A 16,843-nucleotide genomic window follows, 5' to 3' on the forward strand; every position below is an offset into this window, starting at 1 on the left:
TTTATAAATCCATTTCCCTGCTTTTATTCCACATTTTCCACTCCTGTACAATTCCAAGCTGAACCAGAATATTCTTTTTTTTTAATTAATTTTGAAATTTTTTATTATTTTTAATTATTTTTTTCCTGCTTTCCTTAGGGAAAAAAAAAAAAAACCCAAACAAAAAAAATCCAAACCAAACCAAAAAGCTCCACAAATCTCATGGAAACAGGTGCTGGGTGCCTCTGGAATTTGGGAATTCCGACAATTTTTGAAATTAAAAAAAAGCCTTTTCCCAAAAATCATGCAAATTCCGGTAAAAAATTGGAGCTGGCAGTGAAAAACAAACCCAAAATGTTCTTTATTTTAGGGATTTTTCCAGGGTTTTGTCACAGTTTTATTCCCAAATCCCGGATTTTTGGATCCTAAGGAAGGCGGGGTTTTCAGGGGTGTTTTTGTTGTTAATTAAATATTGATAATTAACGATCCAAAGGGGAAATCCAAGGAAAATTTGGCTTTTTCTGCTCCTCCAGCGGGAATTTTTTGGGGAAAAAATGGGGAAAATCGAGGTTGGGGCAGGAAAAGCGGCGCCAATCCCAAAAACTGCTGGCATGGAATGGTGGCTTCACCTTTCCCAGGCCAAATTCCCTCAAAATTCCCCCAAAATTCCCGAAATTTTCATTTAAAAAAATCCCAAATAACCAAATCTTCGCGGCCAGTCCGAAGGCCGAAGGAATTTTCCATAAAAATGGGGAATTTTTGGGGTTAAAAGTCCCAAAAAAAGAAAAAAAAAAGGGCACAAAACGACGTCAAATTCCCACCGATAAAAACAGGAATTATGGTACAAGTGAGGTAAAGAAAATTCCAAAAAATATCCACCCACGAGAGAGAATTCCAAGGAAATACCAACACAGTGAATCCAAGTTTTTTTTAAAGTTTTTTTTCTGTCGTTTTGAAATTAAAAAAAAGCCACGAAAATCCTCCGAAAAAATCAGCGGAAACGGCAAACCCGGAATTCCAACCACTGGGAATTGGGATCTCATCCGTTTGTTCCAAAAACGGGGAATGTCCTTGAATTTTTGGGGCCAAAAATTGGGAATATCCTTGAATTTTTGGGGCGAGTTTGGATCTCCAAAAATTGGGAATTTCCTTTAATTTTCGGGACCAAACCCAGGGAACATCCTTGAATTTTTGGGGCTCTCCAAAACCGGGGAACCTCCTTGAATTTTTGGGATGAGTTCGGCCGTTTTTTTCGGGAATTCTCAGATTTCCATCAGCTCCAGATCCGCCTCCTCGAATCCGTAGAACGACTCGGTCTCGCTCTCCCCCTCGAAGAGCCGGTGCAGGATCTCGGGATCGGCGGCGGGGTCGTCGTTCTTGGGGAATTTTCCTGGCGAATCCCGGTTTTTCCCGAGCTTCAGCTGCTCCTCCAGGGACGTGATGAGCTCCTCCTGCACGTCGCCGTTGCGCCGGGGCGAGCCGGCGTCGCCGTCGGGCCCCGGGAGGACGCTGGCCACCAGGAAGGATCTCCGCACCAGATCCGGGGAATCTCGGATGACTTCCAAAGCCTCTCCCAACCACCCCAGCAGCAGCTGGAGCAGCGTGGCGGAGTCGCAGCCGGAATCCGCCAGCTCCTTGGCTCGCTCCTTCCACTTCTTCTGCAGGAAGTTTTTGACGGATCTCTTGATGCAGACGTCCAGAGGTTGGATGCGGGAGCTGCAGCCGGCCGGGATGACGGCCGGCAGCGTCCCGGCCGCGCTGAGCACGGCCAGCACCTCCTCGGACAGGTGCGTCCGGTGGCAGTCCAGGACCAGCATCCCTTTGGAGCCCTGCTGGCACTCCGTGTGCTTCCTCCACACTCTGGCCGCCCACAATTCCATGATTTCGTCGTCGCCGTAGCCGCTCTCCTTGGATTCCAGCAGGACGGAGTCGGGCACGGCGGCCGGAGAGGGCAGGCGGCCCCGGGAGATGACCAGCGCGGGGAGGACGCTGCCGTCGGCCAGCACGGTCAGCACCAGGTCGCACCAGGGCTCGCCGTTGCCGACCGTCTGCAGCGCGTTCTCCTTGCGGTCGTCGCTGCCCAGGATCTCCACGTCCAGGAACAGGGAGATCTCGTCCACGGCGGCGATCATGGCCGGGGGCAGCTCCTGCGTGTGGATCTGGCGCTGCACGAACTCGATGAAGGCGCCGGCGTTGCCCTGGATCTCCTTGGGCAGCGGGTGGGCGACGCCGCGGCGCGTGTGGGTGCTCAGGTGGTGGCGCAGCATGAAGCGCACGGCCCACTCGTAGGAGATCTTGAAGCCCCCCTCCAGCGAGCGCCCGATCTTCGTGGCCTTCTGGAACAGCGTCTCCTCGTTGACCGGCAGCTGCTGCTCGCGCTGGGTCAGCACCCACTCGGCCAGCTTCTCCTCGGCCTCCAGGCTCAGGTACTTGCCCTCGGACAAGGCGGGCTGGTCGTCCTGGAAGGCCTGGAAGCGGCGCAGCCAGCGCTGGATGCGGCGCGGGGGGTTGCGGAAATGCTCGGCCGCCTGCTCGGTGCTGGAGCAGAGGGCGAAGAGGACGACGCGGAGCTTCTTCACCGACAGCTGCTCCTTGCGCCCGGGCTCGGCCTCCTTCGGGGGCGTTCCCGGCGCGCCCGGGGCGGGGTCCTGCTCGGCCCCTTCGGGCTCTGGCTGGGGCGGGGTTTGGGGCTGGGGGCTGGGGGGTGCCTGCGGGGGCTGCGGGGTTTGGGGGGTTTGGGGTTGTTGGGGTTTTGGAGGGGGAGGCGGGGAGGGGGCAGGGCAGGGGGGCTGCGGGTCCTGGCTGTGCCTGGAAAAGGGGGAGAGGGGCAGAGATTTAAATTGGGAGTGTTGGAAATGGGTGGGAAAAAGGGGGAAAACTGGGGGGGGAAGGAAATAAAAAAGGGGGGAAAAGGGAGGGGAAAAAAGGGGGAGGAAAAAGGGGAGAATGGGGGGGGAAAGGAGGGAAAAATGAGAGGGAAAATGGGGTAAAAACAGGAGAAAAGGGAGAAAAGGAGAAGAAAAGAGGGGGAAAGGGAAGGAAAAATGGGAGAAAAAGAGGAGGAAAGAGGGGAAAAAGGAGGAGAAAAGGGGGGAGAAAAGGAGAAGGAAAGAGGGGGAAAGGGAAGGAAAAATGGGGGGAAAAGAAGAGAAAAGGGGGGGAAAAAGGAGGAGAAAAGGGGGGAAAAAGGAGGAGAAAATGAGGGAAAAGGGGGAAAGATGGGAAAACTTCCCAATCCCAGGGCCTGGGAGGGATGAGGATGAACAGGGGTTTGTGGCTTACCTGGAATGTGATATCCAAGAAGGCCCTGGAGAGAAAGCAGAAGAATTGAGATTTTTATTTGGCTTTATTTGAGATATTTTAGGCTTTTATTCAGCTTTATTTGATTCTGTTTTAGAGGAATTTGGGATTTGTAGGAATTCCTGGAAAAGCTGGAATCCAACCAGGCTCCCTTGGGAATTCATTCTGAATTTCCATCCAAAAAAAAGCCATATTAATTCAGTTTATTCCCAATCCAAGCTCCGGAATGTGAAGATTTTATTGGATTATGGCCGGAATTCCAGGTTTTTCCCGTTTTTCCTGGTTTTACCTTGGAAAATGATGTTGCTGGACTCGTGGGAGGGGTTGAACACCAAATGTTTGGCCATGGAGTCGCCCTCGGAGGTGACGAAGAGACAGGAGGAGCACGAGAGCCTCACCCCGCTGGGAAAGCAGGAAAACCAGGGAAAAATGGGGGAAACCAGGGAAAAATGGGGAAAACCAGGGAAAAATGGGGGAAAGCAGGGAAAAATGGGGGAAAGCAGGAAAAAGGGAGGGGAAAAAGAGAAATAAACTGAATATCAGATATAAAAATGTGTCCATGCCCTCATTAATAACTAAATCATTGATAATTAAATCATTAATCATCAGTTATTTAATTACTGATTATGAATTAATCAATGATGAAGTAACAATGACATAATAGACACGAATGAAATAATTAATAACTAAATAATGAATAATAACTAAATAATGAATAATTAGAATTAAAATTTTCCCCCCCTCAAAAGCATCCCAGGACAAATTCCCCCCCTCTGGAACATGGGGACATCGAACCCATAAATCCCATAAATCCCTGGATTTTCCCCCAAATGAAAAGGATCAGGATTATTCCCAGGGGCTGGAATTCCCCTGGAATTGGGATTTAAGGGCGTTTTCCATACCTGGCAGTGTAGTTTTTGAACAAAGCCAAATATTTGGGGCTTTTCCGGGGAACGTGGTTGCTGGAAAGGGGAAAAGATGGAAAAGTCAGGGATAACCTGGCTAAAGAGCTATAAAACCATGGAAAACACCCCATAAATAATAAAAAGTCCCCTATAAATCCTCATAAAATACACAATAAAATCAGATTAAATATCCTATAAAATACCCTATAAATCCATATAAAATCTCCTACAAATCCCTATAAAATCCATGCAAAACTCCCTTTAAAACCCTCTAAAAGCCCCTATAAAACATCCTATAAATCCATTTGAAATACACTGTAAAATACACTGTAAAACCCTATAAAATCCTATAAAATCCCTTACAGAACCATACAAAATCCATAATAAAGCCCTATAAAATATCCTATAAAATCACAGAAAAATTCCCTATAAATCCCCTATAAAATTGCCCATAAATCCATATAAAATATCCCATAAAACCCCCTGGTTTTTCCCCCCAAAACCCCTCGATTTTTACCCAAATCCCCATTTTCCCCCCAAGAACCGTGGGATTTTTCCCGAATCCTGGCTGGTTTTCCCCAAATCCCGTGGTTCCCGTAGTTGATCAGGTCGTTGGCACAGGCGTGGGAGCAGCAGCATTTCCCCATTTCGCCCCCAGAACTGAGGGATTTTCCCCATTTTCCCCCCGGAACTGCAGGATTTTCCCCCCAGAACTGAGGGATTTTCCCCGTTTCCCCCTCAGAACCGTGGGATTTTCCCCCAGAACCATGGGATGTTCCCCCAATCCCGGCCGTTCCCCAATCCCGGCCGTTCCCCATCCCGGCCGTTCCCCCAATCCCGGCTGTTCCCCATCCTGGCCGTTCCCCCAATCCCGGCCGTTCCCCCAATCCCGGCCGTTCCCCAATCCCGGCCGTTCCCCAGTCCCGGCCGTTCCCCAGTCCCGGCCGTTCCCCAATCCCGGCCGTTCCCCATCCCGGCCGTTCCCCAATCCCGGCCGTTCCCCATCCCGGCCGTTCCCCCAGTCCCGGCCGTTCCCCAATCCCGGCCGTTCCCCAATCCCGGCCGTTCCCCAGTCCCGGCCGTTCCCCAGTCCCGGCCGTTCCCCAATCCCGGCCGTTCCCCCAATCCCGGCCGTTCCCCAATCCCGGCCGTTCCCCATCCCGGCCGTTCCCCATCCCGGCCGTTCCCCCAATCCCGGCCTTTCCCCAATCCCGGCCGTTCCCCCAATCCCGGCCGTTCCCCAGTCCCGGCCGTTCCCCATCCCGGCCGTTCCCAATCCCGGCCGTTCCCCAATCCCGGCCATTCCCCCAGTCCCGGCCATTCCCCAATCCCGGCCATTCCCCCAGTCCCGGCCATTCCCCAATCCCGGCCGTTCCCCATCCCGGCCGTTCCCCAATCCCGGCCGTTCCCCAATCCCGGCCGTTCCCCAATCCCGGCCTTTCCCCAGTCCCGGCCGTTCCCCAATCCCGGCCGTTCCCCCAATCCCGGCCGTTCCCCGTCCCGTTCCCCAATCCCGGCCGTTCCCCATCCCGGCCGTTCCCCATCCCGGCCGTTCCCCCAATCCCGGCCGTTCCCCATCCCGGCCGTTCCCCATCCCGGCCGTTCCCCAGTCCCGGCCGTTCCCCATCCCGGCCGTTTCCCGTCCCGGCCGTTTCCCGTCCCGTTCCCGTACTTGATCATGTGGTTGGCGTAGGCGCGGGAGCAGCAGGTGCTGTAGCGGCACAGCGAGCAGTGCACGTACGTCGGGAAGTGGTTCGGGAAGTCGGGGATCTCGAAGCTGCACTCCAGGCACGTCTGGCGGCCCAGGGCGCTGCTGCGGAAAAGCGGGAAAAGGCTGGAACCCGGGAGCGGGATTGGGAGTGGAATCGGGAGGGGGAGTGGGATCGGGAACAGGATAGGGAGTGGGAGTGGGAGCAGGATCGGGAGTGGGATTGGGAGCGGGATCGGGAATGAGATCGGGAGTGGGATCGGGAGCGGGATCGGGAGTCGGAACGGGATCGGGAGTGGGAGCGGGAACGGGATCAGGAGCAGGATCGGGAGTGGGATCGGGAGCAGGAGCGGGATCGGGAGCAGGAGTGGGATCGGGATCGGGAGGGGGATCGGGATCAGGATCAGGAGTGGGATCAGGATCAGGAGTGGGATCGGGAGGGGGATCAGGAGTGGGATCAGGAGGGGGATCGGGATCGGGAGTGGGATCAGGATCAGGAGTGGGATCGGGAACAGGAGTGGGATCGGGAACGGGAGTGGGATCGGGAACGGGAGTGGGATCGGGAGTGGGATCGGGAGTGGGATTGGGAACAGGATCGGGAACAGGAGCGAGATCGGGAGCGGGATCGGGAGCGGGATCGGGGCGGCTCCCACACACTGGGGGGGCTGGGAGGGGTGAAAGGGGCGGGAGTGGGAGCGGGAGAATTTGGGATGGTGTTTCTGCTGTCCCTACAAAGGAGTTACTACTACTGGTATTAGTACCAGTATTATTATTATTATTATTATTATTACTACTACTATCATTATTACTATTATTGCTATTATTAATACCATTATTACTACTATTATTATCATTATTATTATTATTACCCTCATTACCACCTTTATCATTACCATTAAATGTATCATCACTGTGAACTTATATGTTATTATATATAATTATTATGTCATTATCATATCAATTTTAAATCATATTAGTACTAAAGCGGTATCAAATTATTAATATTACCAAGAAATTAATAACACGATGGTAATGAGTTAATAACAAATTAATACGATGAATAACGAATTAATAACATGAGATTAACATTAATGATATCAATAATACCAGTAAGATTGATAATGGTTGTAATAGTAATAATAGTAATAAATTGGTAATATAGGAACAACAGAAATAATACTAATATCAATAATTTTGAGAATGGCAATAATAGTAATAATAGCAATAATAAAAACAATAATAATGATAGTAAAAATAAATCACTAACTTAAAATTGAATTATTAATACTGTGAATAAATAATAAATTAATAACAAAGTAATACCGCTAATAACTAATTGATGCCATCAATATTAAGAATATTAATAGTGTTAATAATATTAATAAGAATGATAACAGTAGTAGTGGCAATGTAGCAATAATAGTAATAATACTAATATGAACAATATTGATAATAATAGTAATGCTAAGAGTAATAATATTACAAACAAGAATTTTAAAAAATAATAAAAATAATAACATTTTTTAAAAATAATAATATTACTAAAAAAGAAGGTATTTTTTACAAGGATAAGGAATGCCCTTGGAATTGTTGTAATAATGTTAATAAATAATGAAGATAATGATCATAATAATTAATAATAATTAATGATTAATAATGATTAATAATAGTACAAAAGAGGGATTTTTACAAGGATCTGGAATGCCCTTGGAATTATAATATAGGAAATAATGGAAATAATGACAATAATTGATAAAAATTGATAATAATAATAGTAACTATGGGGATTTTTCCAAGGATCTGGAATGCCCTTGGAATTATAATAATATAGGAAATAATGGAAATAATGGAAATAATTGATAATAACTGATAATAATTGATGATAATAATAATTAAAAAAATAATAATAATAAAAGTAAGAGTAACTATGGGGATTTTTCCAAGGCTCTGGAATGCCCTTGGAAGTGGCTTCCAGAGGGCCATCCCAAACCATTCCAGAATCCCCAATTTTGGGCCCCAAATCCCACAAACCGACGGAACCCCCCCCCCAATTCCCTGTTTCCCAGCCCAATCCCAGTTCCGGAGGACCCCAAACCCTCCCGGCCCCAGCCCCTCCGGGCGTTCCCATTCCCCGCCCCGCCCCGAGGTTCCCGGTTTTTGCCCGCAATTCCCGGACTTCTCCCGGAAAAGCGCTGACGTTTTTTTGCCGGCTCTCCGGGGGGCGCCGCGGTGGCCGGGGGGGTACAGGAAGAGGGGCTGGGGGTCGGAGGAGGAGCCCAGGGGGGCCGGCTCCGGGCACATCCCGTGGCACATCTCGCCGGAGGAGAGCGGCAGCGCGCGGGGCTGGCCCCGGGACGCTCTGATTGTCACCTGCGGGGAGCACAGAGGCACCGACGCTCGGATCCTGCTCGGATCCCCGCGCGGAACCGGAGCGGCGCGCAGGCCGGGAAATCCCAGGGAATTGCCGAGGGATTCCATGGAACTGCTGATGGATCCCACGGAATTCCCAATGGATCCCACGGAATTCCCAATGGATTCCATTAAATTCCCAATGGATTCCACGGAATTCCCGATGGATCCCACGGAATTCCCGATGGATTCCATGAAATTGCCGATGGATTCCATGAAATTGCCGATGGATTCCATGGAACTCCCAATGGATCCCACAGAATTCTCGATGGATTCCATTAAATTCCCAATGGATCCCATGGAATTCCTGATGGATCCCATGGAATTCCTGATGGATCCCACGGAATTCCCGATGGATTTCATTAAATTCCCAATGGATTCCATGGATTTCCCGATGGATCCCACGGAATTCCCGATGGATTCCACGGCATTCCCGATGGATTCCACGGAATTCCCAATGGATTCCATGAAATTCCCAATGGATCCCACGAAATTCCCAATGGATTCCATGGAATTCCCGATGGATCCCAGCAATTCCATACAGTCCATGAAATACTCGATTTATTCCATGAAATATCCACTTAATTCCATGAAATATCCTCTCAATCCCATTAAATAACCCAGGAATTCCATGAAATATCCAGGTAATTCCATGAAAAATCCAGTTAATCCCATGAAATACCCAATGAATCCCATGAAACACCCCATGAATTCCACGAAACACCCAATGAATCCCATGAAATATCCCATGAATTCCATGAAACACCCCATGAATTCCATGAAACACCCAATGAATCCCATGAAACACCCAATGAATCCCATGAAATACCCAATGAATCCCATAAAACACCCAATGAATCCCATGAAACACCCAATGAATCCCGTGAAATACTCAATGAATCCCATAAAATACCCCATGAATTCCATGAAACACCCAGTGAATCCCATGAAACACCCCATGAATTCCACAAAACACCCAGTGAATCCCATGAAACACCCCATGAATCCCATGAAATATCCCATGAATTCCATGAAACACCCAATGAATCCCATGAAACATCCAACGAATCCCATAAATTATCCTCTTAATCTCATTAAACCCCCACTAAATGCCCACAAACGAACCCAAACCAACCCATAACTTCCCCCCCACCGCCATTCCAAGGCAGGGGAGCCCCGAATTCCCGGGAATTGCGCACCTTGGTGCCGGGTTTGAGCCCCTCGAGCTGCTTGGGCTTGCGGAAGGTTTTGTGGTGCTGCAGTTTGTGCTCGATCTTGTCCTTGGCAAACAGGAACTGCAGCCTGCACTTGTTGCAGTGATAAACACTCTTCTTCTGGAGAAAATTGCTCGTTATTATTTAATTATTATTAATAATAATAATAATAATTATTATTGGATTGTTATATTATTGATTAATTTTTGTGTACTGATTATTAATTAATTATTAAGTAAGGCATCCTTAAAGATCCAAGGGCAGGGACACCTTCCACTATTCCAGGTGGATCCAAACTGGAGCTGGACACTCCCAGGGATGGGGAATCCATGGAATAACCTGGGCCAGGGAAGGATTTATCCCTAAGATCCAACCTAACGCAGCCCAGGGAATCCTGGAATGGTTTGGGGTGGAAATTCCATCCAATTCCAAGAGCAGGGACAGCTCCCACCATCCCAGGTTGCTCCAGGGATGGGGAATCCATGGAATAACCTGGATTTCCACCAGAATTTATCCCAGATATCCCACCCAAGGAACTCCTGGAATGATTCGGGCTGGGAAAGGTCTTTAAAGATCCACAGGCAGGGACATTCCCACTATCCCAGGCCGCTCCAACCTCTCCTTGGCCACTCCCAGAGCTGGGAATTCCTCCCAAACCCCATTTTCCCGCCAAACGACCCCATCCCAAACTTCCAACCCCAAATCTTCCAATCCCAGCGCCGGAACCCCACCCGTTCAGAACTCCCCCCCCCCCCCCCCCAAATCCCGTTTTTTTCCACCCGAATCCCGGGAATTCCGGGCGCACCTGGTGCCTCATGAAGTGCTGCTGGAAGGCGTTGCCGTTCTTGAAGACCTTGAGGCAGTAGGGACACAGGAGGTGCCGCGTGTCCTCGTGGGTCAGCCGGAAGTGGCTGTCCACCTCGGAGTACAGCGAGGAGCGGTACTGGCACACCTGGACACACGGACAGGCCCCGGTTACCCGCGGCGCTCCAGGGAGCCGGGGCGCTTCCGCACCGGGATGTGGGGTGGCAACAGCAGTGGGAAAATCCCCATCAGTAGGGAAAAGATCCAGGGAGTTGGGGCATTTTAATGGGATATTGCGGTGGGAAAGGAAATGGGAAAATCCCCATTAGTAGGGAAAAGATCCAGGGATTTGGGGCATTTCACTATCAGGATGTGGGGTGGGAAGGGAAATGGGAAAATCCCCATTAGTAGGGAAAAGATCCAGGGATTTGGGGCATTTTAACGGGATATTGGGGTGGGAAGGGAAATGGGAAAACCCCCAAAAAAAGGGAAAAGATCCAGGGATTTGGGGTATTTCGCTATCAGGATGTGGGGTGGGAACAGCAGTGGAAAAATCCCCATTAGTAGGGAAAAGATCCAGGGATTTGGGGCATTTCACAATCAGGATGTGGGGGTGGGAAGGGCATCTTGCGGAACTATTCTGGAATTTTTGGGGGCAGAATTGGGAATTGCAGGTGGGTATTCCCAGGAATTCCGGTACCTGGCACACGTAGGGCATCTCCCCGGGCTTGTGGGTGTCCTTCATGTGCTGCAGGAAGAGCGGCTCGCTCTCGAACGCCCACTCACAGATCTTGCACTTGGCTGCCCCAAAAAACATGGAAAAATCGTCAGGATTTGGGAAAAAATGTGGGAATTTGAAGGGTGAGTGGGGTTGAGGGGAACAGAAGGGGAATAGGGGAAATAAAAGGGAGGGGAAGGGGGGGAAAAGGGAGAAAAAAGGGGGAAGAGGAGAAAAGAAGTGGGAAAAGACGAGGGAAGAGGGAGAAGAGGGGAAAATGATCCCAATTTAAGGATGGAAAACTCCCTGGAAAAGCACTGACTGGTGGACTCGTAGGGGCTGTGGACGTTCTCCAGGTGGCACTGGAGCTGGAAGGGGGTGTTGAAGTGGCGGTAGCAGTGCTGGCAGATGGTGTGGACATCGACCTCGCCGTTCTGCTGGTCCAGCTCCACGTGGTGCTTCATGTGGTTCATGAACCTGCAGGGAGAGAATTCCCAAACATTCCCATTCCTCATCCCGGAAAAATGCCCTCTGCACGCCATGCCCAGCTCGTTCCAAGCCCCATTCCCAGGTTATGCCTCACGGGATGCTGTTCTCGAGGCGCTCGGTGCAGTGGGGGCGGCGGTGCCCCCGTCCTACTGAGCCTCATTCCCACACTCCCAGATCATTCCCAGATCATTCCCAGCCCACGGCCGGATTATCCCTGGATTATTCCCACCCCACTCCTCCCCGGGTGCTGTTCTTGAGCCGCTCGGTGCAGTGTGGGCAGCGGAAGGACGTGGGCACCCTGGGGCACGGCGGCAGCGGTGCCCCCACTACCCCCCACCCCACACCCCCCTATTCCTGCCCCGTTCCCAGCCCGGGTTCTCCCGGGATTCTCCCTCACCGGATGTTGTTCTTGAGGCGCTTGGTGCAGTGCGGGCAGCGGAAGGACGTGGGCACCCTGGGGCAGGGCGGCAGCGCGGCGCCCTTGCCGCCGTCCCGGCCGTAGTAGAACTCATCCACCAGCATGATCAGCTTGGCCTGCGCGGGGTCGGCCCCGGCCTCCCCGGGCTCGGGCGCGGCCTTGGGCGGGGTCGGGGGCGGGGCCGGGGCCGCGCCCTGGGCCGGGGACGGGGCCTTGGCCGAGGGCGGGGCGGGCTCGGAATCCAGGGATTTGCGTTTCTTCAGGAATTCCACCAGCTCCGGGCAGCAGTACTGCCGAAAGGGGGGGGGTTCAGGGGTTAAAACTGGGGCTGGGGTTAATCTCTGCACCTGAAACTGGCTCTAGGATTCATCTCTACTCACTAAACTGTGTCTAGAGTTAATCCCCACTCACTGCACTGGGTTTGGAATTACTCCCTACGCATTAAACTGGGTCTGGGATTCATCCCTAAACACTGAACTGTGCCTAGAATTAAACCCTACTCGTTAAACTGGGCCTGGAATAATTAATTTAGAGACATTAAACTGAATCAGGAATTAATCCCAACTCATCAAACTGGGTCTGGAATTAACCCCCCCCCCCCCATTAAAGTGGGTCTAAAAATAATTAATCCCTACTCATTAAACTGGATCTAAATTTAATCCCTACCTGTACCTAGAAATAATTAATCCCCCACACGTTAAACTGGATCGAGAATTAATTAAAACTGTGTCTAGAATTAATCCCCACACGTTAAACTGGATCGAGAATTAATTAAAACTGTGTCTAGAATTAATCCCCACACGTTAAACTGTACCTAGAATTAATTAATCCCCACACATTAAACTGGATCTAGACATAATTAATCCCTACACATTAAACTGTACCCAGAATTAATTAACCCCCACACATTAAGCTAATTATTAACACTAATAACCATTAAAACCAATCACTAATTAAGACCAAACAGTGCTAAACCAGCGAAATCCCAGAAAATTCCCGAGGAAGGAATCCCGCTCATTCCACCCCCAATTCCCTCCTTTACTTATCGCTATTTAACCCAGGAATTAAATCCACCACCTGCCTCCCAATTCCATGAGGAATTGCCCCAGAAAAGCCCGGAATGTTCCCTGGAAGCCTCCCCGGGAATGACTTACACACATGTGGCCCCGCAGCGCCTCGGTGACGCGGAACTGGGCGTCGCACCTGGGACAAACCTTCCGGCCTCCGTCCTGGAAGTCGAAGTTGGGAATGGGGGAGGAGCTGACTGTAGCGGGAAAAACACGGGGTCAGCCACAGCGTCCCCAAACGCGCCCGTCTGAACCCAAATCCTGGGGATTTAACCCGGATTTAAATCAAGTCGTGGCTCCTGATGACATCAGATTTATGGGACTTAAACTACGGCTCCTGCTGATGTGGAATGTCCCTCACGTTGTTTAAGTTTTGCCTCCCAATGCCAGGAAATTTAAGGGATTTACCCCAATTTTTTCTCCAAATGCCAAGAAATTTAAGGGATTTACCCCAATTTTTTCTCCAAATGCCAAGAAATTTAAGGGATTTACCCCCAATTTTTTCTCCAAATGCCATGAAATTTAAGGGATTTACCCCCAATTTTTTCTCCAAATGCCATGAAATTTAAGGGATTTACCCCCAATTTTTTCTCCAAATGCCATGAAATTTAAGGGATTTACCCCCACTGTTTTCTCCAAATGCCAAGAAATTTAAGGGATTTACCCCCACTTTTTTCTCCAAATGCCATGAAATTTAAGGGATTTACCCCCAATTTTTTTCTCCAAATGCCATGACATTTAAGGGATTTAAATCACCTTTTGGACCCTGATGATACGGAATTTCAGGGACTTCCATAAAATTATGGCTCCCGACGATGTGGAACGTCCCTTAAACCAAGTTCTGACTGCCAATCCCACGAAATTTAACAGATCTACCCCAAATTTTCCCTCCCAACCGCCCCTCACCCCAGGCCTTTGGGACTTTCGGGCCCCCCTGACCTTTGAGGGAGGCGGAGGAGGCCGAGGCCTCGGCGGCCGTGCCGCGCTGGGCGCCGGGGCTGCTGTTGGGCACGGCGAGGGGCGCGGGGCTGTGGCCCAGCGAGGGCACCGTGCCCAGGGTGTTCACCATCTTGGCCACCTCGGTGCCGCCGCCGCCGCCGCCGTCGCTGCCGGGCACCCCCGGCCGCTTCACCGTCACGAAGCTGGCGATGCTCACTGCAGGGGGAGAGGGTTCCCGTGGAATTCCCGAGGGGAACTGGGCTGGGAACGCACCCACCCCGTCCACTCGGGCTTCATCAAGGGTGGTCTGGGCAGAATTCCCATCAAGTTCCAGCCAGGAATTCCCCTGGGTGAATCCCATCCCCCTTCCACTTGTCCTGGCTCTCCTCCCTTGAGTCTCTGGGAGAGGTGGTTTTGACCAAATTCCAATGGAATTCCAGCCAGGAATTCCCAAATTTAACCAGTTCTCAAACCAACAAATGATGATGAAATAGCCTAAAAAATTCCTATTTTTGGGACTTCTACGGCCCCAAACTTAACCAGTTCTCAACCCAAGAAGCGATGATGGAATAAGAGTAAAAAAATCCCACTTTTGGAACCCCAAGTTGAACCAGTTCTCAACCCAAGGACTGATGATGAAACAGTCCAAAAAATCCCATTTTTGGTACTCCCACAACCCCAAACACAACCAGTTCTTAAAGCAAGAACTGACGATGAAACATTCCTGAAAAATAATTTTTTGGGGACTTCTACACCCCAAATTTAACTGGTTCTCAAACCAAGAACTGATGATGGAATATCCTAAAAAATTCCTACTTTTGGGACTCCTACAGCCCCAAACTTAACCAGTTCTCCACCCAAACTGACCCTGCTGTGTAGGGATAATTGGAATCATCCCTATTTTCCAGGCTGGGAAGAGAGTCTCTCAGCAAAAAAGCGAACTCGGGACCAAACCCCAAAGCCCCACCCCTGGACCCCGTGGGTTTCCCAGGATAAATCCCCCTGGAGCTGGGGCCGGCAGCGGGACGTGGTCACTCACTCTGCTGGGGTGCCTGGGCCTGGGGCACGGTGCTGCGCAGGGTCAGCGTGGCCGGGATGACCGTGGCGAAGGCGTTGGCGCCCGGCCGGCCGGGGCCGGCGCTGCCCGGCCGCACCTGGGCCACCGGCGAGAACACCTGGGGAACGCCAACTGCTGGTTTAACAAACTGGGTACCTGGGGCTTCAAACACAAAGGGAGAGCCGTGATCCGACCCCGTTCCACACAACACCTGGGAAAAGTCGGGGATCGACACCTTTGTTCGGGATTTACAGCTCATTTCCGGGGGGGATTAATCCCGAGATACGAAACTGGACCCAGAATTAACCAATCCCCACCCACTGGGTACCGGGGGCTTCAAACACAGAGCCGTGATCCGGCCCCGTTCCTGTCACCTCCCAGACACCAAAATCCAGGGAAACTCGGGATTTACAGCTTTTTCACAGCCTGAAATCCGGGGAAATTCAGGATTTACAGCTTTTATCCAAGCGGGATTAATACCTAGATATTCAACTGTACCTAGAATTAATTCAAACTGCATCTAGAATTAATCCCTACACACGAAACTGGGCCTGGAATTAATTAATCCCTACCCATTAAACTGGGTCTAGAACTAATCCCTACACATGTATTACTGTGGGGCTGTCCCAGGCGTTACCTGGCACGAGGGGGATGGGCCTCACCTGGCTCACGGGGCTCTGCACTGGCCACTCATCATCACCACCACCATCATCATCATCACTATTAGCATTAATAATCATTATTAATGATTTTGATGAATGATGATTGAATTACCTGGCACGAGGGTGATGGGCCGGACGGTCTGGCCCTGCTGGACGTTGAGCACGATGCCCACCTGGTTCATGGGGCTCTGCACGGGCCGGACGTTCCGCACGGGGAATCCCTGGAATTGCACGGATCCCTCAGGAAAAAATATCCCAAATCAACCCAAAACATCACCTGAGATTGGGGTGGGGGCTGGGATTTAGGATTGGGGTTGGGACTGGGGTCAGGATTGGGATGGGAGAAACAATACCCCACAGCCAGACTGCAGTCCCCTCTGCTTCCCTTAACACCCGAAAATCCTCTCCCAGGGATTAAAATATTTGGGAAGAGCTCAAAATCCACCTGGGATTTCCTGGAGCTTCCCAGGAAGATCGAACCAAGCAGGAAAACCCTCAGAGACACCAAAGTCCCATTCCCACAGCCCTGGGAAACATTCAGCGCAACGGAAGAACAGCATTAAAAAACCACAGGAAAAGGGGATTTTTTTTCCCGGGAAAGGAGCTTTTCCATGGCTTTTCCATGGATTTTGGGGTGGGGAACTCACCTGGGTGGTGATGAAGATGGGCTGGGTGCCCGTGGGGGGGTTGGTGCCGTGGTTGGCGTTCTGCATCAGCTGCACCGGCCGCAGCAGGGGCTGAGTGACCACTGCCCCCAGCCCGGCCGGGGCGCTCTGCGCCAGCAGCAGCGACTGCCCGCCCGGCTGGACAACGGCGTTCCCGCCTGGAAAACACCCGGAAAAACCCCTGGGAATGCAGGGAACATCGGCGGGGAGAGGGGGGAAATCGCTCCGCTCACCCCTGTCCCACTGAGGGTTTTACCCCGGGGAATTTGGGGGGGGTTTGAAGGAATTGGGGAAAATACGAGGAGAGCACGGGGATCCTGAATTCCCAAATCAGCTAAATTCCCACCTGGAAAACATCAGGAATGTGGGAGAAAAATCAGTGGGGAAAGGGGGAAAATTGTTCCTGGGGAATTTGGGGGAGTTTTAAAGGAATTGGGGAAAATATGAGGAATGCTGAATTCCTAAATAAGCGAAATTCCCGCCTGGAAAAAGCAGGGAAGCAACAAAGC

At 50.9% G+C, this 16,843-nt stretch overlaps 1 protein-coding gene across 2 annotated transcripts in view; it reads right to left on the reverse strand.

Annotated features, from left to right (window-relative positions):
• POGZ (pogo transposable element derived with ZNF domain) overlaps positions 1-16,843 on the reverse strand; it is a 24,545-nt gene continuing 7,702 nt past the window's right edge. For both annotated transcript variants that reach the window (XM_068994974.1, XM_068994975.1), the window contains 16 exons: positions 16,317-16,492; positions 15,782-15,890; positions 14,990-15,169; positions 13,951-14,166; positions 13,099-13,208; positions 11,924-12,234; positions 11,360-11,514; positions 11,020-11,120; positions 10,321-10,467; positions 9,501-9,635; positions 8,090-8,262; positions 5,857-5,997; positions 4,182-4,241; positions 3,569-3,681; positions 3,262-3,286; positions 1-2,787 (listed from right to left, as the gene is read on the reverse strand). In XM_068994974.1, the coding sequence (XP_068851075.1) occupies positions 1,242-2,787; positions 3,262-3,286; positions 3,569-3,681; positions 4,182-4,241; positions 5,857-5,997; positions 8,090-8,262; positions 9,501-9,635; positions 10,321-10,467; positions 11,020-11,120; positions 11,360-11,514; positions 11,924-12,234; positions 13,099-13,208; positions 13,951-14,166; positions 14,990-15,169; positions 15,782-15,890; positions 16,317-16,492 (3,698 nt within the window). In that variant the 3' untranslated portion in view covers positions 1-1,241. The remainder of the gene's footprint in view (positions 2,788-3,261; positions 3,287-3,568; positions 3,682-4,181; positions 4,242-5,856; positions 5,998-8,089; positions 8,263-9,500; positions 9,636-10,320; positions 10,468-11,019; positions 11,121-11,359; positions 11,515-11,923; positions 12,235-13,098; positions 13,209-13,950; positions 14,167-14,989; positions 15,170-15,781; positions 15,891-16,316; positions 16,493-16,843) is intronic.

Source organism: Aphelocoma coerulescens, chromosome 25, assembly GCF_041296385.1.
Source record: "Aphelocoma coerulescens isolate FSJ_1873_10779 chromosome 25, UR_Acoe_1.0, whole genome shotgun sequence".
NCBI lineage: Eukaryota > Metazoa > Chordata > Aves > Passeriformes > Corvidae > Aphelocoma > Aphelocoma coerulescens.